At 35.3% G+C, this 27,732-nt stretch overlaps 1 protein-coding gene across 1 annotated transcript; it reads left to right on the top strand.

Moving 5' to 3' along the window:
• Nucleotides 1–1,252: 1,252 nt before the first annotated feature.
• Nucleotides 1,253–27,012, top strand: slc7a8a (solute carrier family 7 member 8a). The gene is made up of 11 exons (XM_056461304.1): nt 1,253–2,094; nt 10,114–10,318; nt 11,217–11,368; nt 19,354–19,479; nt 20,383–20,536; nt 21,423–21,546; nt 21,868–21,971; nt 22,411–22,507; nt 22,671–22,820; nt 23,682–23,859; nt 24,595–27,012. The coding sequence occupies exons 1-11, from the start codon at nt 1,947–1,949 to the stop codon at nt 24,750–24,752; spliced, it is 1,596 nt and encodes a 531-aa protein (XP_056317279.1). The 5' UTR covers nt 1,253–1,946; the 3' UTR covers nt 24,753–27,012.
• The last annotated feature ends 720 nt before the right edge of the window (nt 27,013–27,732 follow it).

Genomic DNA, 27,732 nt, shown 5'->3' with positions numbered 1-27,732 from the left:
AGGGTGCTCAGTTTGAAACAAACGAACTCTTTTATTCACAACAGCAAGTGATATTAGCTGGATTAATTATTTATAACCAAAGGACACAAGGTCATCGAGCAGTTTGCAAATGATGATTTTTGAAGTGCCATTTTGAACAGAGCGTCTGTACGTCAATTCTTCAAACAAATGATCTTCTGTATGCTTGTTTTACATTCGATTTTTTTAAGGTTTTAGAGATAAAATGTCTCCATAATGACATTAAAACATGACATAATGATTTGCTTGGTTGGGGTTGGTGGAGCTGCGCATTGGTGGAGTTGCTCTTCAGTGGACATGTCCTTCAGCGGTGACAATTGCATTGCTGATTACATTACTGAACAGTAAAATTTACTCTAAACTAAACTGAATATGTTTTATTCTACTAGAACTACACCAAAATGTACCACTAGTCTATAGCCTGTCTGATTTGCCGTTTGACAATCTAAAAATACAGAGTGATTTAAAAAGAATACCTCAATTTTCAGGCTGATGTCACTCGAGTGTCTGAAGGGGGTCATATTGCACATCTATGAACTTGTTATCTACAGAACAAAACTTTAAGTACTCTTCCCATTGATTAATTACCCAAGGTTCCATCATGTTTCTTTGATTAAATAAAGATTTTAAAGTGGTATTCTTTTTGAATCACCCTGTACTGTACTGAATTTATATTTTACTTTATACATCTATTATAAACTGCTTTGACACAACCTTCATTGTAAAAGCGCTACAGAAATAGCAATGAATTGAACATAATAGTACCCGGTGTATACAGCAACGGAAAGCAATAGCCGTTGCTATGGTTACTTCCTCAAGAAATCCGTTACAGTATTACTCTCCAAGGTCTGTTTATCTGTTTAGTTGAAAATACGCCCTTACTAACATTTGTAATTAATAAAACGCTTAGTACTTATGTTGAAAGTGTACATATATTATTAGATGATCAGTTGTAAAACGATAGCTATGTTTTACAGCTAGCCAACCGTCCTTATGGGAAAGCAGCAATATTAGGTTGTGTTTTCTTCAGGATTTGTACAACACCACATTGAGGTGTTTAGAAAGAAGCGATAGGAAACAATGAAACTGTATATTGCGAGGTTCAGGTAGGTCATGTTCCTTACCGTGCTGTTTAACAGCTTGCCATCTCTTTAGGACGGAGGCGGAACTCAAGAGCCGCTCGTGACGCGCCATGGGGGAAGGAGGGGAGGAGGCGCGACGGTACATATGGAGGCGGCCACAGGACTTGACATATGGAGTAAATACCACAGACTGTTGGAGGCGCTTGGACCACTGGTGCTGTGGATATCACTGGAGAGTTTTCAGTGCGCGGACACTGATCTACACAGGGACTCTTCGACAATACGATGCGCGCGTTGTTTTAGGAACGAGGAAGCATCCGATTTTTAACAGGTACCAGTTAACGTTACAGGAAGGAAAAAAGAGACAAATACGAAACAGGTTTTCGGCCTCACGAGCGCGCTGTTTTAGGTTTAAGTTGCAGATCAAATCCTGGATAATCTTCACCAGAGACGCAAAAAACGGACACAGAAGTTGCGCTTGGGGTGTTTTTGTAGTTTTCTTAATATGTTTGCAATTAGCGCTTGGTTTTTTGCTGTCGAAACGGAAATCTAACATTTCAATGACATTGAACAGTGTGCCTTGTTTTTAAATTCATTTTATAGCCTCGCACTGCAGTCGCCCATCGTTACTTTGATCTTTCCACATGCTATAAAATAAGATCAATATCGACACATGTTTCAGAGCAGCTTCATGTAGATAAAGGGAAGATAAGGTGCCGTATTTCCTAGAGATAGTATTCTGGCTGTTTATGTGTACCCTGGCGGTCGCTATCTGAAATCTGACCGGTAGCCTATAAGTCAAGCATCACCGCTCAATATCGAGGACTGGACATCTCAATTACCAAAATGACGGATGGACCGAGACAAAGAGGCAGCGCAGCCCCGAGCACCGCCAGCGAGGATGGAGCAGCAGCAGACACGGGCAAAGGAGCAGGGCAGTCAGTGGCGCTGAAGAAAGAGATCGGCCTCGTCAGTGCGTGCGGCATTATTGTCGGTAAGTGATCGTTTGCTTTAAGCATATAACGTTACATAAATGAAAGCACAAATGAAACATATTGCGGTCTTCTATCTCATATGGATTGGTTTGCTTCTCTTTCTCATACTGTGGAAATGGGGAAAAGAGATAATTTACAACTGGAGAATATAACAGTCTAATAAATAGCTTATATAGCATGTGCGTTTTTGCAGTATTGGCCCTATCTAGATTTATCCTATATTGTATGAAATTGATTTCTACTGGATAAAAATGGATTTTTAGTCTGCAGATCATACTATTTAAAGTCATCGTTTAAATATAAACATTAATGCACATTTTTAATTGTAGTTTAATGATGATTTAGTTAGGCTATTAGGATGATAATGGTCCTTAAATGGTTAGTTCACCCCAAAATGATAATTATGTCATTAATTATGCACCTTGATGTCATTTCAACCCCCAAGACCTTAGTTTTTAGAATAAAAATGTAAATATTCAGAGGAAATCTGAGAGCTCCCTAAACCTTCATAGCCAAGAATAGTTCCTACCTTTTCAAAGTCCAGAAAAATACCAAAAAATCATCCTCAAATCAGATCATATGCCTTCAGTGGTGATAAATAACTTCATTCAACAGTTTTCTTTTTCTCAGTGTCAGTATAGGGCGCACATTCATGAAAGGGTTGTGCTCTTTATCTGTCATGCTCAGTAGTTTATGCACACAAGAGCATTCTCATAGCTTCATAATATTCTGTTTTAACCACGGGGACTGTTTTCACAATGCTTTTGGTAGCTTTCTGGACTTTGAACAAGCCGGGACCATTGTTGTCTATGGAATATCAGGTAGCACTCGGATTTCATCCAGAATATCTTCATCAGACCTTTTTAAGATCATAAAGAATGAAATTTCAGACGTATATAGGGCTAACCTCAAAAGATATTTTTAAAGGCCTGGAAAAAAAAATGTACTTGCTTCATCAAAAAACAAATTTTAATTAGTTAATTCTTAACCACATTTTAAATAATGTGTCAAATCAAGCAGACCCTAGTTTTATACATACATTTTTTTCAACATAACTAAAATTTATAATATTAGTTATGAATATATTGCTAAAAGAATGTATTGTTGGTGATTGGATATGCGTTGGATCGATTGAATAGCTTTACATACATTAAAAATGAAGACCCATTTAAAATGATTTAAAGACCTAGAGGTGAATATTTCAGTGAGTTTAAGGCCTTTTTAAGGCCTAATATTTGTTTTGTTTTTTTAAGACCCCGCAGATTCCCTATTCATTTGTGTTCCAAAGATGAATGAAAGCCTTGGGGGTTTGAAACAACATGATTTTGACAGTTTTCAATTTGGGGTGAACTATCTGATTAAATCATTATAAAGCACTTGTTGACGTACTCATTTGAAAAAACCTGGAGTGTAACTGCTCTGTAATAAAAAAGTTGGCTCAACTCAAAATTGTAAGGTAACTTGCTGCAGAGCTTTTTTGAGTTGACTTAACTTTTAACCCAAGTACTGCACTTGAATCGGTTTAAGTTGAGTCAACTCTAAAAAGCTCTGCAGCAAGTTGCCTTACAATTTTAAGTTGAGTCAACTTTTTTTTACAGTTTGGGGGTTATTACAAGACTACTGAAAAATAAATAAAAATGTTATATTGTAACCAATGTCAATGAAGTTACCATACAGTATATGATTATTTGTCTGATAAAGGGTTAAATTAATCAGTATTGTATTTTTTCATATAGTTTAATAATAGTCCACACAATGATTGCATTTTCAAAGATCACTTACTTTTCTTAAATAATCAAACTTTATTAAAAAGTGTTTATAAATAGAAAATGTGCATTAGCCATTAACAATTGGCGGAAAGCAGATAATGGCTTAACATCATGGATTGGTTTATCAGTTCTGCAGAACATGCATGGGCTTGTTTTTACACAGTAGTATTATGGTACATAAGTTCAAGAGAAAGAAAAAAAGCACCTGCATGGCCATGGCATTAAATATGTTCTTTTTCACTCTCCCTTTTGTCTTCTGTAAATAAAGTTAAAAAAAAAAATCAAGTCAATCTGTGGCCACAAACAGCATAAGAGGAAATGAGGGGAGGAAACTGCTGAACTTTGTCAGATTGTCACAGTAGTGTTGTTCATTTATGGTTCAAGCAGCATTAAGCTATAAAAATATATTGAAGTCATGAAAAGAGTTAATGGAAAGTAAAACCAACCCAAGATAATCCCAACCCACATTTTAACTGCAATAATCCTCTTCAACAACCTTGATCGGGTCATATATTCACATGCTCTCAGTCGGCCCACGTGAAAATTATTATCAGGTGATTGTCACTTCAGATTGCTCAGAGCTTTCCTCAGGCCTTTGTTCTCTGTGTACATTAGATTTATTAGAATGCTTAATAACTGCTGCCATTCTCATCCTTATCAACCCTAATTTACTAAGATATTCAACCCTTTGTGAGTTGGAAATGAAGGATGGACCTGAAAGTGAACTTTCTGTTGTTTCTGGTTTGCTTCCACATTGTTTCTGTTGAATTTGGATTCTACAAAGAGCAACCAAACTGCAAATGTTGAATGAAAATGTTTATGAATTGACTGTAGAATGCAAACATTGAGTTTGCTAAAAGGTGTAAAGATTGCAAGTGATATAAACTACACGAGTCAGGAATTTATGATGGCATTGTATTATTTTTCATTTGTAACACAGGTTTTTGAACGAATACAGTTATATTTTGTAGATTAATCCTCCAGTAAGCTGATTAAAATGAAATCCAAGTGAAGATTTTTGGTATATGTAATGAATACTTAATATAATTGGATTGTGCTCTCATTTCCTCTTGATTTTCTTCATGGATGGAGCTTTATGTAGAACTGAAAACTGCAAATTCAGTGTCTAGACATATATTTCCATACATCATTAAATCAGAAATTATTGAAATTAATATATGAGATTATTGGTGAACATATTATAAAAAAACAGAACTTTTTAGCTTTTATCTGTCTATTTACTATGGATTACAAAGATTCAGCAAAACTGAACATGCTTTAATCTAGTTTGTTTGAAAAAAATGGAGGTATTGGTTTAATTTTATATGTGAATTTGTAAAAAGGAAACTAGCCATCAAAGTTACAGACCCACAAACATAGTTGAATCAATAAATGGGTGAAAGAAAATCAATAGGACTGTTGAAAGGCCTAAGCAAGCATGTTAGCGAGAGTAATAAATAAAAGTACAAGTGACTGTAACTGTAACATCACTGCATGATAAACAGGCAATGTATCTGCACAATAATTGGCATGTAAATATGATAAGCTGATAACAAAGAGTGAACTGATTTTAAGGCAAGTTAGTTCAATGAGGTCACATTGGCACCATCCTGTGCTATATTCCATGTAGGCCATAGGCGCCATTTCCTTTAATGGTGATCATAGATTTAATTCTTAAATAGGAGTATTCTATTGTCAAACGTGTGAAGTATAGCTAGCAAAGAAGTCACTTTTAAAACCAAATAGCATTCTGTTTGCAAAATCTACACTGTAAATAATTCTGGGTTCCACACAATCACTTCATGTTGTCCCAACACAAATCAATTAAGTTAATTTAATGTTTTTTTTTTTTCAATTTTTTGTTGATTTGATTTATTTCAATCAGAAGAATCATTCCCAAAACAATTCTTTGAACAAAATACATTTCAACATGGTCAAAATGTAACGGGATGAAGCACAAGCTTATTATTTTGCCCACCCCATTATCATACACACCATTCATTTATTACTTCAACTTATTTCTTTTTTTACTTATCTCTTCTTTTTACATCAGACACATGAGCTTTACATGAGACATATTATCCTTTTGGCATCTTTGACATATTATGTTTGATTCCATTTGAACATTTATGTTATAACATAGACCCAAAACATACATAGTAGCAAACAGTCATTATTGAAAATGTCATCATACACTGTAAAACCCAATAAGTTACGGTAACTCAACCCATTTGAGAAAACCAATTGCAACAAACCATTTAAGTTCAATGACTAATCCTAATGAGTACTGTGAACTTAATCCATTTTAATAAATGAAGCAATTTGAGCACAGTAAAACCTGATAAATGAAGAGAACTCAAACCAAATTTGAGTACTGTAAAACCCAATAAGTTAGGGAAACTCAAACCATTTGAGTTAAAAACTAATCCAAATGACTGCTGTGAGCTTACTCCATTTAAGTTGAAGTAATGAGGTATTTAATTAACTTCCTACCTTCAACACCGAGTTCAAAACTCTTTTCAAATGAGTAGAATTAACTTTCAGTCAATTTTGAGTTACCTACACTCATTTCATTTGATAAAGTTGACTGTTGGGTTTTACAGTGTAGCTTTCTCATTTTGTTCCTTTTCAATAACCTCTATTGATCATTATATTCCTTTAATAATATATATTTATACAACTTTTGAAATGGATTAATATTGACATTCTTTGACAATCTGTTCCAGACTGTTCCATAATTTCACAGACATACACCCTTTTCTTTTTTAAAGTTGTCCTTTTTTTCAACCTCCTAAGATTTTGTTCTTCTCTCAGATTATATCTCCCTTGTCTTTCTTCAAACAACTTTTGTATGCTATTCAGAAGAAGTTTATTCCTAGCTTTAAACATAAATTGTTCTGTTTTAAATTTAACCAAATCTTTGAACTTAAGTATCTTCAATTTAAAAAATAAAGGATTTGTATGCTCCATAGTGGGATGAACATAAAACAATTAAATTGTCCCCCCAAAAACTCAAGAATTGTGGTGTTTTAGCTCATTTTAAATTAGTTGTTTGAACAAGCAGCAATTATTTTGGTGTATATATTAAGTAATCTTTCACCTTCATGCTTAATTAACCTTCATTCACCTTAAAAAAAAACCCTCTCTGGATTCAATGATTGACTTATACAATAAAATTCACTGAACAACAGCAAACGTCAATGCTATTCATCTGTAAAACAAATTATTTCCTCAAACAAATTTAACATTTGTGTAGATTAATACTGAAAGGGTTGTATTTTGCACAGGTAAACCATCAAACAACAAATGTAAATGCTACCCAACTGTAAAAGTAGATAATATTGGCTCTTTTTTCCTAAATCATGGACAAAATAAAAAGAAAATAGGCTTGTACAGGTAATATGCATCCATGTTCTGCTATAAATAGCCAAAAGAGCTTTTATTTCAAAGGTGACTTGTGCTTTGAGCTGAAAAGTGGGACTTCTCTGTAATCCTTCCATCAATGTAATGTTTGACAAGGCATAGCACAGCATGATGTGATCAATTTGAGTAGACTGACAAAACCAGAATGTTAAATCAGAGATTGCTTCTGTGTTCCTGTGTTGTATGCATGGTGAAAACACACAAGGGAAGCAAGCGGATGTAGTATGAAAAGGAAACCCATCTGCATATTTTTTCCACTTAAGTCAGCAAGACCTCTTGATGTACAAGTGTGCACAAAAATGACCAATCAGTCTCTTTAAGAATCCCAGCGTAAAACTTGTTGATGTCCATATTTCCCATCTGGTTTAGCTGGTTGAAACCAGATCAATTTCTGCATTCTTTGGCAATAGTAAGAGATAGCTTTGATTGTATAAAGTTGTGAAATTTGTACTTTGAGGTCATGGGACATGCTGAAATTTGTGATAATCATATCTTGGCCGCGCTTTTTCACGGCAGAGATTAAAGGAGTGAATTAAAGCGGGAGACAAAAACAGAACGCTCAGGTGTTATGAAAGTTTATGGATATTATTTTTGATTGGATTATTTTGAAAGACAGCGACGGCTACAGAGAAGATCTGATTACTTGTTTATAGTGCTTAGTAGACATTTGTTTCCAAGTGATTTACAGAACACATTTGCGATGACAATCCTACAGAGGAAACCTGGAGTAGTTGCTTTAATCGAGGGCAGAGATGTAACAAGTCAGAAACTCTGTTTACCTGAATTTCCACATGAATGAGTCTGTATCAAGGCCCAGACTTGTCTTGCAATTAGAGAGGATAAAAGCATAAACCACAGTTACATGTGCTGAGCCGGTAGTCACTCCTCAAAATGACTTACAGTATATTCAAAATGTTAAAAAAAAAAAAATTTACATACAAGTAAATGGTTTACCTAATTTAAATGGTTAATTCCATTTCACTGTATCTTATAGAGTCAATCTAGGGCCATATATACTTGCAAAATAAAAAGGTTTGAAAACAAAACAAAGTATTGAGCAAAAAATAAAGAAATAAATCCAAATCGATGCACGATTCTGGTATGTTTTTGTTATGTTTTATGGTAATTGTTTAAATGATTTGTTGCCAAGTTATTTTTGATTACTGTAATTTAGACATACACATGTTTTTTTAAAGACAGTTGTTATTCTTTGCACTGCCTATTGTGCCCTCCTGTGGCCTATTTAGGTGAGCCTTAAGTTTCCCTGAAGGGACATCTCACTCAAAAAATGAAAATCCTGTCATCATTTACTCATCCTCCACTTGTTACAAATCTCTTTGTGTTTATTTGTGTTTAATGGTTACATTAAAACATTTAAGGTTAAGAAAATATCAGAAATTATTATCACCGACTGATATAGAACATAATATAATTGATCATTTATTTTGTATATGGGCCAACCTTATGTTTGTGTTGGTATAAGATCCTGATGGTATATCCTTGGATAAAAACATCACGGTTTCACGGTATTGTGATTACTGCTCTAAAACATATTCTTTTTAAATGTCTGGGTAAAGAACAAAAACTTTTATTTTATATATTTAAACACAATATATTTTATTTTGAGAAACATTTAAAGTAAACAAGTCAGGCGAAATAATTCAAATGATTTGACTTCTGCTGTCTTCGTTTACTTCAAAAACAGATTTTTTTTACAATGTTAAATGGCATCTTGGGATATCTTTTCTGCTGGAGATACTGTTGTCGTTAAAAAAAAAAAAAAAAAAACATAAATAAAAATTCTTACACATACCTTAGGAACAGTATAGCAGAATTTTTTTGTCGGTTTTAAAACCTTGACTTTCCAAACCACGGTATACCTTGAAAACGGTTATCGTCCCATGCCTAGTTTGTGTCAATGTAATTTAAGTGTTAATTTTAGAGCCAGTATATTGTATGTCATAAACACACTTGCCGTTGGAGCTCAATGTAAAGTGCTCACACTGTTATACAGCTATACAAATACACACTCTCCCCCATTTATTTGCTGTGTGTACTCACTCCATTAGTCATGCTGAATACTAACTCAGCAAATTACAGTCAGCTCTGTGTGAATCCCTCTCACCACCTGCTCTGTCCTCCCACTCCTTCCTCACGTTTTCTCTGCCTCTCTGACATTTTCATTTCCGTTTGATTCATACACTGTCCTGCTTTTCTTTATTGGTTTTCCAATATCATACTTTGCCACTTTTAGGTCTCGCTGATCTCTATATCTCTTTAGAGAAAGTGTCACTGTCATCTTATCATGCTCTCTATGTGTTTAAGGGATGCATACAATTAAGGAAGCGCTATATTCTGTCATTAATTTTCATAATTATATTCAGAGGAAGTCTATGTGATTTAGATCATCATCTAGCATTAATGTAAAGAGATTAGGATTTATCCTAGATTAGAATAACGATTCAACCATTAATATACTATCTCTTAAAGAGATGTTTCATTTATATTCTATGAAAATATAATTGTAGATTCATAATACTGATCATAACATGAAAATAATTATTCATTCAAAATCATCTCGGTCATATTTTCAAAATGTATATCCCTAATGCACTCCTGACAAATCCCAAATCTCTTTAAATCCTTTACTCGTGATAACGTCGCTCTGGCTTTTCATTTAGAGCACTTTAGTAAATTCACCCAGACATCCATTAGGCATATAGGTTTTTAATTCATAATCAGTGCAATTCCCTTCTATATTTATGACCTGCTTTCTATTTTATTTTACATTTCCAACACTCAACCTCTATGTTTACTCATTTGCAGGTAACATCATTGGCTCTGGAATCTTTGTCAGCCCAAAGGGTGTGTTGGAAAATGCCAGTTCAGTAGGCCTGGCCCTCATCGTATGGATTCTAACAGGCATTATAACAGCGATTGGTGCACTCTGCTATGCTGAGCTGGGCGTTACTATACCCAAATCTGGAGGCGACTACTCTTATGTCAAGGACATCTTCGGAGGACTGGCAGGGTGAGGGTTTTTGGCCACATATTCATTTTAATAATATTTCCAGAGTCTACTGCTAATCCATCTTAGTCAGAAATCGATATGTTATGTCTAAAAGCTGCAGCCACTTTTCCTTTTTAAGTAGATGAACTAATTATAGAAATGCAGACTTGAGGGATTGTATCTTGATGATACTAAAAGTCAGAGATTTAACAAACTTGATGGAAAACAATGGCATTCATTTCGAAGACATCAGTATTTTGAGATGCTGCAGAATTTAGCTTTCATTAATGTGCAATAAATACAATTCTGTTTTTGATTAAAGTATTATGCTGCAAGCACCAGAGTGAGCCAGTCAGAAGTGGTGGAAAGCTTATTTAGGCTTTTTGCGAATTAATGGAAAATAGCTGGGTTTTGTGCCTTGGGAATCCTATACTTTTCCCTCAAATGCCTGTATTCTTTTGTCAATGAGATTGCCTCCGTCGTTGTATGGTAATTAGCCTGTTAACAGCGTAACTAAACATTTCTTAGTCCACTTATAGGTAGTCAGTGGTCAATCAAACTTTACAATCCTGGCTTTGCTCACGCACCAACAACCCTTGCTTATCACGGTGACTGCACTAATGAATGACTCTGCAAATGGACAGCCATAAGCATTGCCATTAAGTCACTCAAGTCGTGACTCTGATTAACTCCACACCAACAAATGATGCCAATAAAGTACAATTAATGCACGTTAAGTCAATACTAAGAATAAAGTCACTGCTATTTGCAAATAAAAAAACTACTGATCAGTAGCTAAAAAGAAAACATGAAATTGTTTGTGGTAGTCAGTCATTAAAATCCCATTGTATTAGCATCTGATGAGTACTCTTTTTGTTAGGGAAATACAATAAGAGTCTTGTATGTTTGTCTTCTATAGGTTTCTGCGGTTGTGGATTGCCGTGTTGGTAATATACCCCACTAATCAGGCGGTCATTGCTCTCACCTTCTCCAACTACGTCCTGCAGCCTCTATTCCCCACCTGCTTCCCCCCTGAGAACGGTCTGCGACTGCTCGCTGCCATCTGCTTGTGTGAGTACCAGAAGGACAAACTCACTGACCAATTATTTAGATATTTAGATGACCACTGATGTGCCCATACTACTAAAGGTTTCCCTTTAGTATTTAATGTCTAGCTTATCAAGGAATATGTAAATGGGGATATAATGATATTAAAACTCTGGACAAAATTGATGTTAAATGCTATAAGCAGTGTTCATTTTAACAGCAAATTTTGATTTAGTTTTAGTCTTATTTTAGTCTTCTGAATCACTTTAGTTTTAGTTGACCAAATTTCATAAAAATTTTGTCGACTAAACCACTCAAGATTTCTAGATTCTAAAGCTAAAATGTACATAAAAAATAACAATGTGCTTCACTTCAAGGCAGTTTCGTTATCTTGTATGTTGTATGTGATTCCCTGATAATCGGATATTATAGCACTACAGTATCATTACATCCTTACAGACGTAAGAAATAAACACATCGCTGAATGACGCCCTGAATAAATTGTTTTGTGGTAGAGTAAATGTAAATATCTGTTGTCATAATGATGGCGGCAGATGCAGACAGCACATGAATCTAGCACAAGTAAACTGTAGCTACAGCTAAAATGAAACGCGTGAGGAAACTCTTCACGAAAATGATTGCCATGATCATATGAATTTAAGACTGACTGATTTAATAACTTTTATTGTACAATCTAACAGAGTCAATTCTCAGCGAGAGGTCAGCAAAACAGGTATACCCTTTTCAGTTAAGCAAAATCACACACTCGGGTAAATAAAAAAGACCCGAGTTTACCTTTGCATGAATTTCGAGATGATTCTCTGGCATGTCGCTTTAGATTTGTTGATTTTATTAGCTATTTCTGTCCCCATACGGTTTATGGTCTTGACATCTAACTTGAATCTTCTGTTTCTCTCAGCTGTTGCCATTTCTTTATAGTTTAAAATTAGACAGACTATGGATGATGATGTAATCACATCCCACGTCTAAAGTGGAACAGTTACTTTTAAAATGTGTGTGTATGTGTGTGTGTCATGCATCACACGTTATTTTCCAAAAAATGTCCTTTAATCACATTCTCGTCTCAGTTTTATTAGTCAACGAAAATGTATATTTTTATTATAGTTGTGGTCATTTGGTTTCGTCAGTAGAAACTTGTTCGCCACAAAAATTTTGATGAAAGTTTTTCGTCAACGGAATTAACACTATATAACACGGCTATAAGTGTAGATAAATATACATATAAAGAGGTTAAAATACTGAACAGCACGACTTTTTTCCCAGAAACGTGAATTTTGTATAATTAAGTGTCTGGTGCATATGGAAAGGAAAAAAGATTGACTGTTTACACTTGTAAGAGAAGTTCTGGCTTAGAAAAGAAGAATATGAACAGGTTATATAAATGTTCTGAGCACTCTTCATGGGAAAAAGAGGTCTTGTTGAATTCAGTATATTTTCAATACCTTGCGGGAACAGTTTGTTTTATGTAGTTTACCTTACAGATGCAACAACAACTAACACAACAGCTTTTTCCACATCTGCCTGTGGCTCGCTTGTTAACACTTGTATATTTTAGGCATTTTTCTCTGATAACGCATGCACACATTGTTGCTAGGAATGAGTTTTTTGCTAGAGCCTCTTATGTTTGACCAATAGGTCAACTCACGCTCTGGTGAAAGAGCACTGATGACCAGGGCAAGAAAGCCAGAGTTTTGGGTCTGTCAGAAAAAGAGAGATGGATCGAAGTGTGAATGAAGAAGACCAAGGGGTCTTACTCTGGGAGAGGGGTACGAGAGGTTGTGGGAAAATGTGCAAATAGACAGTGAAAGAGAGAGGGATGTGTGAAGATGAATGGAATGATGTTTTTCATGGCGTCAAGAAGTTTTGAGCGTGGGCTTTCCACAAACTTCACGCTGGAGCTACAAATACTGCAAGCTATATGTAGACAGCCAAACAAGAAAAAAAAAGGGTCAAAAGGTGAAATATCACCTTGTTTTGATATTTAAGTCTTAGAAAGGGAACAATAGTTTATATTTGGCTATGTAAAGATTAATAAATATAACTGCATGCTTTTTGTGCAAAACACTGTTTGAGGACATGATGATGTATGCAGGTTAAAAAAACATCAAAAATAGTCCCAAAATACAGTGCTCAGCATAAATGATGAGCACACCCCATTTTAATGATAAATATTTAAATAAATATGAGTAATATATATTGGTGCATTTGAACAAAACAGATTTTTTAAACAGAAATATTTATTAAAATAATATTTTAGTCACAGAACATCTATAGAAATGTAAAAATACAATTAAATTTATACAAAATATTGCAAAAAAAATTACAACCTACATAATTTCAACAAAATTGAATATATTTTTTGTTTCTCTTGATTTTTGCTCTTTTTAAAAATTTTATATTTTCTTTAACATATACATTTGGGCTACTCATTTTTAACTATTGTTGTAAGTTATTTGTTAAGCTCCAGATTTGGCTTCAGTACTGACTAATCTAATGTATATGCACAAATATAATACTATAAAGCATCCTATAGAAAATATTAATTTAAATGAGAGATTTGTGAGGGGTGCACTCATATGCTGAGCATAATTTAATAACCTTTATAAATCTGACTGAGAATTAGCCATTTTAGAATTTAACCACTTTCATTTTCGGAGCTTTTATATCAGTGGCAGTTTTGTGTGTGTTTGTGTGTGTGGGGGGGGGGGGGGGGGGGGGGGGGGGTACAGCTGTATCACAATCAGAATGTTCTGATTGGCTGAAATAGAAAAGCTCTTTTTTATTTAACCAGATGTTCTCAAGCACCCCTAAAACTTTTTTTTTGCTTTGCCTTTGTTTTGTTTAGAGAACGGCAGGAAGTGAGTAAAAGAGCAAAAGTGTACACTCTGACACAGTTTCACAGGATGTCCCTGTTCTCTACTCCTTTATGCCTTTTCATAGTGCTGCAATTGTAGCAGAAGTGTGCACATGACTTTGTATCAGAACCTTATTAGCTGCCTAAGTAGGGAATATAAGTACACTTCTGGCACAAATACAACTGCAAAAGGAAGTCAGAAATGAGGCTGCCATTTAAGATACCTTGTCTTGGCCAAATACCAGCAGCATTGAAAACAACCCCTTAATGCATTAGTTGTGTCCCCAGGAAACCTGTGACAGTTAAATTCTGTAATTAATTTGGCCCTTAATCTGTAATTTGGCCCTGTTTACACTTTTTTTGGTTACTCAAATCCCCATTTACACACTTAATATATTGTATACCAAATACTAGCACATTGAAAACAACCCTTTAATGCATTAGTTGTGTCCCCAGGAAAACTGTGACAGATAAATAACTGGAATTAATTAAAAAAACAAACTAATTAAGTGGTATTAAGAACGCTTTATGCACAAACTACTCATTAAACGTTATTTATACTATAAAACACAATAGAATTGTGCATAATTATCAAATTGGAAAGTATTTTGGCCCTGTTTACACTTTTTTGGTTACTCAAATCCTCATTTACACACTTGTGATATTGTATACCAAATACTAGCAACATTGAAAACAACCCTTTAATGCATTAGTTGTGTCCCCAGGAAAACTGTGACAGTTAAATACTGGAATTAATTAAAAAAACAAACAAATTAAGTGGTATTGAGAACACTTTATGCACAAACTACACATTAAACATTATTTATACTATAAAACACAATAGAATCATGCATAATTATCAAATTGGAAAGTATTTTGGCCCTGTTTGCACTTTTTTGGTTACTCAAATCCTCATTTACACACTTGTGATTGCATTGATCACATTTTAATATGAGGTGAAAATAGGGCCACTGTGACAAACCCAGTGTGGAAAAACCACAATCCACTATATTTTAGAACAGAGGCCATGAGTGTACAGTGTCCAGCAGGCTGCCAAAAAAATGTAGCACATGATCTGACTTGAATAAAGAGGCTAAGTATGGAAAGTTAAATGAGTAACATTGTGCATATATGTGACCTTCACTGTAAGCAGCTTATTGGAGTAAGACTCCTGTTGTCAGAAATGTTTCTGCATGCTCAGATGAGCACAATATGTAGTGCAAATTTCACTACCTTAATTTCACCAGGAAACTGTCTGTAACTCTCTTGCATTTCTGCTTATTTTTTCCCCTTCTGAAAGTTTCACAAACACCACCCTCTAACATGTCCCCCAGTCCACTTCCCAGAATGCACCACATCCCCTTATCTCAAGACACATTAGGTCTGAAATAGAGGCTCAACATTGCGAGGCAGTGTTTCTTTTACACAGATAAGACACAAGGATTAATGCAGCTCCTCACTCAAAGCTTTGCTTGGTTAGCACTGCAAAATATGCTTCTCTTAGGGTTTTTGTCTTGTATCTAAAAATTTTAAATCAAGAAGCATTTTCTAGACAAAAAAAAGTCTTGTTTTCAGAACAGAAGTGTGCAAAATAATCTGCCAATGGTGTAAGCAAAATAATCTTGTTTTCACTATGAAATAAGATTATTTTAGTTGTTTCAAGGTAAAGAAAATGCTTCTTGATTTAAGAATTTTTAGATATTTGGACTAGAAACACCACAAAAACTTTAAGAAAATCATTTTTTGTAGTGTGACTATGTTTTCTTCACGTTGTATGAAGCAGGGTGTCATTTTGCACTTTCAAACTGTTTGTCACTTTAGCCACAAAAACTAATGATAATATTTGTAATCTTTTGGCAGCAACAAATTTTCACCCAAAAACCTTTTTTGTCTTGCTTTATTGTACATAATTTGTTCGGAGTAAGCTAATTTAATTGCAAAGGGATTATAAAGTGGAACAGGTAACACTTTAGTAATAAGATCTCATTAGTAAACTTTAGTAAGTGCATTAAAATCAACAGTATAGCCACATTTGTTAAAGCTATGATATAGGGATTAAGCTACTTACTTCATTTAATAAAACAATTATGATTTAATTATGTTAATTATGTTTAACAAGAAATTATCATCACCTTAGATTTATAAATGCTTTTGTAGTTTTCATCATTTGTTTATTAACTAATGTTAACAAATCGAGTCTTATTGTGCAGTGTTAACAAAAAACATTCCTTTAAAAATAGCATTTTTATGTAATATCTTCTGCATGTTATAGGTAATATTAACATTAAAATATTTATGTTTCATAAAAACAGACTACTAAGTCTTGAAGTATTTGGTGCTGTGGTTCAACAATCGTAATATTTGTAAAAGTGTAATTAATAAATAATTATTCACGGGTGATGCGGTGGCGCAGTGGGTAGTGCTCTCGCCTCACAGCAAAAAGGTCGTTGGTTTGAGCCTCGGCTGGACCAGTTGGCGTTTCTGTGTGGAGTTTGCATGTTCTCCCTGCGTTCGTGTGGGATTCCTCAGGATGCTCTGGTTTCCCCCACAGGCCATAGAATTGGATAAGCTAAATTGTCTGTAGTGTATGTGTGTGTGTGGGTGTATGGGTGTTTCCCAGTGATGGGTTGCAGCTGGAAGGGCATCCACTGCGTAAAACATGTGCTGGATAAGTTGGCGGTTCATTCCGGTGTGGTGGTTCATTCCGGTTGGTGGTTCAAGTTGGTGGTTCATCCCTGATTGATAAAGGGACTAAGCCGAAAAGAAAATGAATGAATTAATAATTATTCGCTGTGTATATATAATACAATTTAATCCATGTTAATTATCTTCATGTACTGTATTATTGAATATCAGCACCTCTGTAATATTGCGTGACAGAAAACCCCACCCTGCGTATCACTTGCTTTTTAACATTGTGACTAGATGCTACTGCAATTTCACACTGAAAGAGAGCCAAGAACTTTTACTATGTTTGTTAAGCCCCTTCATACAGGCTCTCTTAATTCATACTCGTTTTATACACAATTGCCCTATTGAAAGGTTGATCAAACTTTGCTTGCAGCATTGGTCTGCCTGGCGACCTGGCCAATTTTTACAACAAAAATGGTATGTCAATGAAACAGGAAAAAGCTCTGACGTGCAAATCAAGAAGCAGCACTTTTGCATATCTTGCAAGTTCTCAAAAAGCAAGACTCAAAGTTTACTTGCATGCTCAGGTTTCTTGTGTCCTTTTTTATGGACAAATATGTCTGTCACATGCTATCGGAAGACTTTGGGCATGTGACTATGAGTCATTTAGCACATAAAGTACATTTATTTGAATATGTGTCCCTGGACCACAGAACTAAAAAAAATTTTTATTACTGAAAGGTGAATAAATGTATAAGCATTGTTGTATGGTTCAACGTTAGCGTAGGAAAACATTTGGCCAATTCTTTGAAAATCTGGAATCTGAAATTCAGCTTTATCAAGAAATTCAGCTTTAAAGTTGTTCGAATTAAGTCCTTTGTAATGCACATTACTAATCAACAATTACATTTTTAATATATTTAAAGTATTGAATTTACATGAACTTTACTTGATATCCGAATGATTTAAAAAAAAAAAATTCTATTAACAATATTTAATTTTATTTTACTGTTTTATTTTTATTGAGCTGATAGGAAATATAACAATATTTACATTAAACACAAACATTCAACCAAACATATAACAGTTTATGCCAACATTGAACATAAAGGGCTGTATTTTAACAATCTAGGCGCAAAGTCGCATGCCGCAAAAGCCTTAAGGGCGTGTCCGAATCCACTTTTGCTATTTTAATGACGGAAAATACTGTTTCCGCTGCGACACATGGTCTAACAGGGTTGTACTTATTCTCTTAATGAGTTAAGGGTGGGTTCTGAGCATAACATGTATTAAACCAATCAGAGACTCATCTCCCATTCCCTTTAAGAGTCAGTTGCATCATGCTATGGCACATTTGCTTTTTACATGGTGACTTTGTAAGTTGAAAAACTGAATGCTTCACTAGTGAGAAAACAGTTTAACAGACCATCTGTAGCGAGAATAAAGAATGAGCCTCCTCCATTCGGCCTCTTTACTTTCTCTTTACTTACGTCGATAAGGAAACGGTGTTGTACGCACTCCACTGAAGACATCTATTAGCCTACATATTTAATTTTGTTTGTTAAGTGCAAAGATTTGTTTCAAAACTATTTCTAAATTCAAATTTCCAGCAAATGAATAAATGAACAATAATAATGAAGTGTGGTCAAAAAACTGAGTTATATCCAAACACGCGTCCTATTCTTATGCCCCATATGGTGATGCATACGTCTCCAAAATCCGACAGGAGGACAGATCTAAACTTGTTTTATTAAAACAAATATAAATTTGCATATAATAAATAATAATTAGAATAATAACATTATACAAATGCAAATTGTCATAAATAAACCGAAAAAAGGACCCGGAGATGAAAAAGGCATGAAGGCAGTGGTTTTTATATTTAGAAAATAATCATTTTTGTAATATTTTAATCCTTTAATTATTTTTCATTTGTAAAGATGTTTGTGTATTGCTTTACATCCTGTGTGTATTAAGCAAAGCGTATGCATTTTAGGTGCACAACCTACGGCGCTCTGCGCTGAAGCTCAAATGGATTTACTATTTACACAACGTGGTGCAGAGCAGGAAAATTAGGGTTGCGTTTGTCTAAAAAAATAGCAACAAATTGCATCAAACACATCTTGCGCCTTATTGTGCCAGGTATATAGTAGGGCCCGAAGAGATATTTTCTTTGTTATGCTGTTTTGTGTGTGATTTCTTTATTTTGACTCATACAGTCTATATTTGCTTACTCCTACAAATATTCCTGCAATTTAAGACTACATTTAATCTGCATTTGACTTGCCTGTTTGCAGTGCATTCAGTTGTCAATATTACACAGATTCACTTGAAGGTCTAATAATTGTGTGTCTGATTAATTTCTTATAGCTGAAAGCATTATTTTATAATCCTTTGGCATACTGCACTACTTAAACTGCAGGGCGCTCATTAATCTTACAAGTAATTCATAGTGTGTGTGTGTGTGTCTGTGTGTATTAACCTGTGTTTCTGTGTGTTTCAGTGCTGCTGACTTGGGTGAATTGTTCCAGCGTGCGCTGGGCTACAAGAGTACAGGATGTCTTCACTGCAGGGAAACTTTTGGCACTCATTCTCATCATCATCATGGGCATCGTACAAATCTGCAAGGGTACGTAGCATACCATATGCCTGTGCATTCATAACCAGCTATTCAATAAGCTGTGTGTGTGAGGCTACGTGCAATGCTTGTGTTTTAGTACAAGTGTGCATGCGTGACTACTCCCTGTCCTCTTGCTTCATCTCTAATAGCTCCGTAAATTCTTCAGAAAACTGAAAGCACAGCACTTCCCTCTTTTTTCCTGGTTGTGTCAGCAAAAAGTCACTGGGTTCAGACCCTCAAATAAAGAATAACACTGATAATGCGGCTGTGCGTCAGCAAGGATTCAATAATGATCACACTGCAAGAGGACCTGCTAGCTCAGAGACTGACCTGATAATATGAGAGTGACAGATGTGATTCCATGCACAAGCTCTAAAACAACTGGATTTGGGTTAGTTGGCGTTGGCTGTGCTTTTAACATGGGGTCATGTATGCTCTCAGAGCGAGTTCAGAGAGTACATGTGACCCAAAGACCTGACCCTAGAAATGTGGACCTAATACTATGGCTTAGGGAACAAAAAGATTGTAGATTTAAAGCGATAGACACATTTTCAAACTGGTTCTAACTGGATATTTGGTTGTGGGAATCTGTCAAAGTTGGTTGACTATTTTGATGTTGATTTGCTGAAAAAAATCAGGTCAGGTTACCAGGTGTTTTTTTAAATGGTCTGCTTGGTCATCCAAGTTCACTTCCACTAAAGCCAGCTAAATTTTTGTGTTTTTGTTACCACGTATTAAGGACACAATGTAATTCTTGGTCCTTGACCTTCAGTCGCTGTGTTGTTCGACTTTGAGTTGTTCTGGTTGAAGCGTTTGCTAAAAGTTAACTACCTAGCAAATAAAAAATAGCCATTTTATAACATATTTCTCTTTCATGCTTGATAATCAGTGTACCCTTTTCTCCTTCTGCAGGCGAGTATTACTGGTTGGAGCCGGCCAATGCTTTCGAGCCGTTTCAAGACTATGATGTTGGTCTGATCGCTCTGGCATTTCTACAGGGGTCCTTCGCCTACGGTGGCTGGAATTTCCTCAATTATGTCACAGAGGAACTGGTCGACCCTTATGTGTAAGCCAGATTTTATTCAAAGAAATCACAGTCATTGAGTACTGTGATCTCCAGGATTTAAGTTAATGTTAACTAGATACAAATTAGTCGATGTTTGATGTAATCTTAACTGAAACAGGAAGATAGGGCGGGACAGAGTAGCTCCTCCACCTCTTCAAAATTAGTCAATCACATTTAGTATTTGTCACAACTCAGAGTTATTGAGCCATTGAGCTATTTGCCATTCAGAGTTATTGAGCCTAAATGTCTTTGCACACTGAAGTCCGGAACTTTCGTATACATTTTTTTTTTTTTATTCATATCTGAAAGTTTTTTCAAGTACACAAACCTTGCTAACTGAATCCGATGCGTATTAATTAATCCATCACGAAAAATTGCAAAACATTTTAGAGTCAGTTCAAGCAGTGATGCTTATCGCTATTCTCCAAAGAAGAAAAAGAAAGAGGAATATGCTACATATTGAGTTCATCCAATACTGGAAGGAGAGGTCAGTTCATTATCAATAAGCTATGCCGAATTATCCCCAAATGCAAAGTTTATTTCAGAAAATCAGTGGAATTTTGAATCATTGCTTGTGATACACCTTTACGTACGTAAACAAATCCGGAACAGAGACTGGTAACCTACCTCTAGACATTAAAATATGTTGTGGCCACATTGACGTGTCAGAGCAATGGACCAAAGTTTGTACCACGATTGTAATGTCTATGGGCAGTATGTCAAATGTACACACACACACACGCGCGCACACCCTAAGCTTTAATAGTCATAATGGTCTGCAGCAAATCAAGCTCTGAGGAGGCAACTATGCCTCAAATGGCCTGAAAGATCCAGTGTTCTAATTCTGACTAAACACTCGTTTTCTTCTCAATTTCCTCCCATTCAGGAACCTCCCCCGTGCTATCTTCATCTCCATTCCCCTTGTGACCTTCGTGTACGTCTTTGCTAACATCGCCTACGTCACCGCCATGAGCCCTCAGGAGCTGCTGGCATCTAATGCTGTAGCTGTGGTGAGTGACCTGTGTCCATTCTCAGCAGTCACATGCTGCCAGACTGTAAACCCAACTATTGTTTTACTTCATGCGGGAGATTCTTTGACATATCTACCAAGTATCAATAGTTAACGTCCTCGGATTGATACTTGGAATGAACTCTTGATGTCCTCCAATGTACCATTTAAACAGATATATCAGACTCCGCAATCTCCTGCATTCGCTTCTTATGATTATTATTTTTTTTAATGAAACGCAGCATAGATAGTCTGAAGCTAATAATGCATGTATGCAACCTCTCTCTTTTCTCTGCTTCACCACTCTGTTGCTCTCTCCCAGACGTTTGGTGAGAAGCTGTTGGGGGTGATGTCATGGATCATGCCCATCTCTGTGGCCTTGTCCACATTTGGGGGGGTCAACGGCTCCCTGTTCACCTCCTCTCGGTCAGTCCCTCCCTCCATCCATCCATCCATCCATCCATCCATCCATAACTCATTCATTCAGTCATATAAACTATTCATAAACAAGACACGTTTCTATCTTTTTTTATCGTGCTATCTATCTATCTATCTATCTATCTATCTATCTATCTATCTATCTATCTATCTATCTATCTATCTATCTATCTATCTATTTATATCATTTCGTCTGTCTGTCTGTCTGTCTATCTATCTATCATTTCATCAGTCTGTCTGTCTGTCTATCTATCATTTCACCTGTCTGTCTGTCTCTCTATCTATCTATCTATCTATCTATCTATCTATCCATCTATCTATCGTGTTCTGTTTGTCTATCATGCCCTCTGTCTTCACATACTCCTTTCTGCTGCATGTCATGGTCTCCTAAATAAAAGTAGTGCTGGATTGTCCTCATGTTGTTCAGGTTGTTTTTCGCGGGTGCTCGTGAAGGCCATCTGCCTAGTCTGCTGGCAATGATTCATGTCAAGCGCTGCACTCCTATTCCAGCCCTGCTCTTCACTGTGAGTATCATATACTGCATAAGCACTTCTTTACTCTCACACACTTTTGACAATTAAGACTTTACTGGGTCACTTTTCAATTTTATGACATCATACTTTATAGATCTAAACAATACCAATATTTTGTTTGTTAAATAAACTTCTCTCTGTTGCTGTTTTGCAGTGCCTCTCAACACTTCTGATGCTGTGCACCAGTGACATGTACACACTCATCAACTATGTGGGTTTCATCAACTACCTCTTCTACGGTGTCACTGTTGCTGGGCAGATTGTGCTGCGGATTAAACAACCAGATATGCACCGACCAATTAAAGTAAGAATTGCAAATAATTTTTTTGTTAATTTTGAATATTACGTATTATTGCATTAAAAGATCCAAACCATGCAGTAAAGATCAATTCATCTTTCTCAGTAGCGGTTGAATAAAAAAAAATGGAAATAGGCTCATTTTAGGTTTAGAGTTAAACTGTTGAATTGTGAATTTTTTAATCCATTGAGCCAAACTCTGGATCTGGCAGTAGCACTTTTATCTTAGCTTAGCATAAATCATTGAATCAGATTAGACCATCAGCATCTCGCCCAAAAAGTAAAATAAGAGTTAATAATTTTTAAAGCTTGACTTTTCTGTAGTTACATCATGTACTAAGGTTGACAGAAACCATTAGCTAACTGGGGACTATTTTCAGGCAATGCGCAATATCATTGCTTCTGCAGCAGGCGTGGTACGGCAGCAAAGTTCCTTGATTATTACACCAGAACGAGAGTATAGTTACAAAACATACTGTCCTTGAAAATATCCACTTTTCATTTTATGTAGGACTTAGTGCACAATTTACTACAGAAGAGTTAATATTAAAATATGAAAATTATCAAAGCTTTTTTGAAAGAGAGAGATGCTAATGGTCTAATCTGATTCAATGATTTATGCTAAGCTAAAAATGCTTCTGCCAGGCCCCACAATTGGCTGAATCGGCTTTGGATTCAATGGTAAAAATGAACATCTACTGTATCTCTAGATAAAAAATTTTATTATTCTGTTTAGTAGACATATCAATTTTGCTATTTTTATGTGCTTGTCCAGTTCGTGGTATATTCTGTTAATTCTTGCCATATTAAATAAAATAAAGATAATTTTTTTCATTCAGATTGCTAACCTCTCTTCTACTTCTCACAGGTCAGTCTGGTGTGGCCCGTGATCTACCTTCTCTTCTGGGCCTTCCTGCTGATCTTCTCTCTGTACTCGGAGCCTGTAGTTTGTGGAATTGGCTTGGCCATCATGCTTACTGGAGTCCCTGTCTATTTCTTGGGCGTTTACTGGGACAACAAGCCCCAATGTTTCAATACATTTGTTGGTGAGTGGAATAACATTCACACGTGTGGTGCTTTATGATTGCTATGTTATGAGTAAATAGAGACAGCATACCACAGATGACAAATTAATCAGCAAGGACGCATCAAAATGGTCAAAAGGGACAGTATTTATAATGATAGACAATTTCATTTCAATTGTGTATCACAATTTCCATAAAACTATTACTATAGCAGCATAATAAAAAAGTCTTTGATCAAGTAATGGCAAAATTGGTGAGCCTCAATGTTATTTTAGTATCAGTGTTATACTTTTGTTGTTTTTATGAATTGTTTGAACTGTTTTTTATTTTTATACTTGCATTTTTGTTTTAATTATTGAGTTTTTGTCATTTTTAGTGTTGTGTTTCTCTTATCGTTTATTTATTAGTAGTAAATTATTTTTATTTTAACACAAACTAAATAAAAATGATCACAAGAAACTTCAGTTTCAATTTCAAATGAGAAAAGTTTAGTCTTATGGTTAGTTTTATTTAACTTTTAATAACCATAGCGAGCAATAAAAAGGATTCTGTCAAAAATATATAAAATGTAAAAATGTTTTGATAAATGGCAGTTTTAAGAATAAATAATAATAAAATGAAAATAAAATGTTTTCCAGGTTATTTTATAATTAATTTTGTAACTGATAGACAGACAGTCAGACAGATAGATAGATTTAAAGAAGACTATTATTGATGTACGACACGTGAACCAAATTCCTCTCTTTGTGATTACAGACAAGATGACATACCTGGGCCAGAAATTCTGTGTGGTGGTGTATCCAATGGAGGAAGTGAAGAAAACCGATGAGTCTGCAGAGGGGATTGAGTTGAAGGAGCAGACGGCTCCACTGTCAGCAGAGGGCGAGGAGATGCCCAAATCAGCCGACTGCTGAAGAGACACACTCATTCACACATATTCAGACAGACACTGGGAATCAAACTCAGATTGTTCACATACCTCTATAGTTTGCCTTTTGTATAAAGAGGGGGTTGCACTGGGGGTGAAGCTCAGGAGAGAGTCATGAACAGAGACCAGCTGCTCCTCGATCTCTGTTCGCTGGTCTCTTAGCAGCTGCTTTCTACTCCATTGGCTGTGCAACAGAATTACAACATTAAAATGTGGGATAAGGAAAAGCTCTACAATGTATAATCTAAAAACACAGGTTTTGGGATAAAAGAAACACCTTTCTGGACATTCCGTAAGACAGGAGAGTTACAGATCATGCCAAACTACACCATGGCTTTGCCTGAAACGCCAGGGCTTATTTTATTTATTTATTTATTATTAAGTACATTCTAATGTTATAATTCTTTCCCCCTCTTTATTTATATATTTTTTTTCATACGACTCATGATTTTTTTAACAAGCCAAAGCTGTATTATTAATTTGCAAATTTCTCATTTCAAGTGTATTTCATCACACCAAAACACTCTGTTTTTATATTTTGATATATTTTTAATTGTAATAGTTTGATCATATTCCGTTGTCGTTATAGAGTTGTTGTTTTTTTAGATTTTCCTGTTTTCTTTACTCTGGGATCTCTTATTTTTAATCATCATGTTTTTAAGGCATATACATAAGAACCAATTGTGATGGTTCAGAGTAGTTTTCTATCATGTTACTCTGGTACTGATACAATTCAACCTCTTTTATTTGCCTTGTAGCTTTTACTTAAATGTAAAAAGTTTTTAAAGAGTATTTTTCTTTCTGATATTTTTGAAGGTTAAAAGTGAAAATGAAAACTTTGAAGTTGCCATCGTGAAATCGGCTGTAGTAAACAGTGTCTTCATTCTGTGGACAGAATTTTGCTTCTTATTTCACCGGCTTTACAGCCAGCCATAACCCCAAAGTTCACCTTTCACGCATCTTAATTATTTCTAAATTTTATACACAGATGTAGATTCAAAATTGCACAGTGGTTTGGTTATATATGTGAAGAAACAAAAAAACAGTGGTGCAAAGTAAGTGTATGTGATGTATCTGAAAGCCTAAAATATAATAGCTTCGGGATGATCATTTATTTTGTAAATATTCAACAAACTTTAAATCAACTGACATTGTAAAATCGTGTCATATTAATGCATAAAATATATGATAATTGTGTGGATGGCATGTAGACATTAATGTAGCTGCAATAGAAGGGACTGAATCAGTTGATCAAAACTAACAAACCTATGATTTACTCGTAGGATGATTAAAGGTAATACTAAACAATAAAACGACACACCAAAATGAAGAAAGAGTCTTACAGGGAATTGATTTTCTAAAAAAATAAAATAAAAAAAAGCTAATAATTATATTGATGTGCTCAGTCAGATCAAGTGTGTGTCAAGGCAAGGATTGTAGTGGTCACGGAGTGTTTTTGTATTTCATTTTGGTGCCTCTGTGTTCATGTCAAATCTTTATCCACTTGTGAAGACTATGGAAAAGTGCCAGTTCTTCGTTTCATCTTATGCTAATTTGTAACGTGTAGGCGCTGTATAAAAAGCAATATGTTGTATAAATCACGGTGTAATTCACTGCACATCCATTTTACGTGAGAAGCCCCCCAACCATCCACATTCCTTTGACACTACTAGTATAAAGTCTACAATCTTCGCACTTACACAATAAACACTGCCTTTTGAGGTTCCTCTGTCGTGGTCAGGCGTCGACGAGGCCTGTCGTTATCAATTCACCACAGACTGACTGACCAAAGGTGTGCTTTGAACATCTTTGGTCGTTGTAATGCTGCTCCTGAGCTGTGCCTCAGTATCCAGCACTGCCTACCGTGTGCTAAACACAAACACAATGTAGATTTTATATATAAATATAAACATACGACTCTGATTGTGCTGCAATTTTAAGCTTTCATATCCACTGGCAATTGCAAAAGCCTTGCTAAACGAATTCTGGTTGATTTTCACCATCGATAACAAATGATTGATGTCAATATTTTGAATGTCACAACTGTATAAATTAACAAGAGAAAGACTTTTACAGACTGTATTAAGATGTAACTTACAGTCTGAGGCGATAAAGCTCTGTTTGCCACTTACACGGAACAGGGGGGTGAACGATTTGTATCAGAGTCTTCTTGTTTGTTATAGTTTTTTGTATTTGTTTGAACAGTATATATATTAAAAAATGAATAAATCTATATGCTGAACTCACGAAGGCCTTTGTTTATTTCACGGTTGACTCAGAAAAATTGGGCTGCACTGCCACCTGCTGGAACATTACGATGACCTCCAAAAGTATGTACAAACGGAGCATGTAAAGATGAAATGGCAAGTCTGACTAAAATTGAAATATATAAATAACTTATTAAATGTACAATCAATGTAAAAAGCAAATATTAATTAAACACACACACTATATATATATATATATATATATATATATATATATATATATATATATATATATATATATATATATATATATATATATATATATATATATATATATATTTACTCATTCATTTTCTTTTCGGCTTAGTCCCTTTATTATCCAACACATGTTCCACACAGCAGATGCCCTTCCAGCTGCAACCCATCACTGGGAACATCCAAACACACTCAATCACACACATACACTACGGCCAATTTAGCTAACCCAATACAACTATACCGCATGTCTTTGGACTTGTGGGGGAAACCAGACCTCCCGGAGGAAACCCACGCCAACACAGGGAGAACTTACAAACTCCTCACAGAAATGCCAACTGACCCAGCTGAGGCTCGAACCAGCGTACCAACTTCTTGCTGTGAGGCTATTGTGCTACCCACTGCGCCGCAAAAGAGCATTAATATGTATTAAATAAAAAACAAAAACAAACAAAAAACCACAATAAACACCCCACCAAATCACCCCACCAACGCAACATGATA

This window comes from Danio aesculapii, chromosome 7 (genome assembly GCF_903798145.1).
Source record: "Danio aesculapii chromosome 7, fDanAes4.1, whole genome shotgun sequence".
Classification (NCBI taxonomy): domain Eukaryota; kingdom Metazoa; phylum Chordata; class Actinopteri; order Cypriniformes; family Danionidae; genus Danio; species Danio aesculapii.
The sequence above is the reverse complement of the archived record's forward strand: the minus strand, read 5'-3'. Positions and strand labels throughout refer to the sequence as shown.

Excerpts from the sequence above, each read along its gene's own strand:
- slc7a8a (XM_056461304.1), top strand. The coding sequence starts at position 1,947 with ATGACGGATGGACCGAGACAAAGAGGCAGCGCAGCCCCGAGCACCGCC. Across the intron at positions 19,480-20,382 it reads CATCGTACAAATCTGCAAGG|GCGAGTATTACTGGTTGGAG; the intron begins GTACGTAGCATA and ends CTCCTTCTGCAG. Across the intron at positions 22,508-22,670 it reads TTCCAGCCCTGCTCTTCACT|TGCCTCTCAACACTTCTGAT; the intron begins GTGAGTATCATA and ends GCTGTTTTGCAG.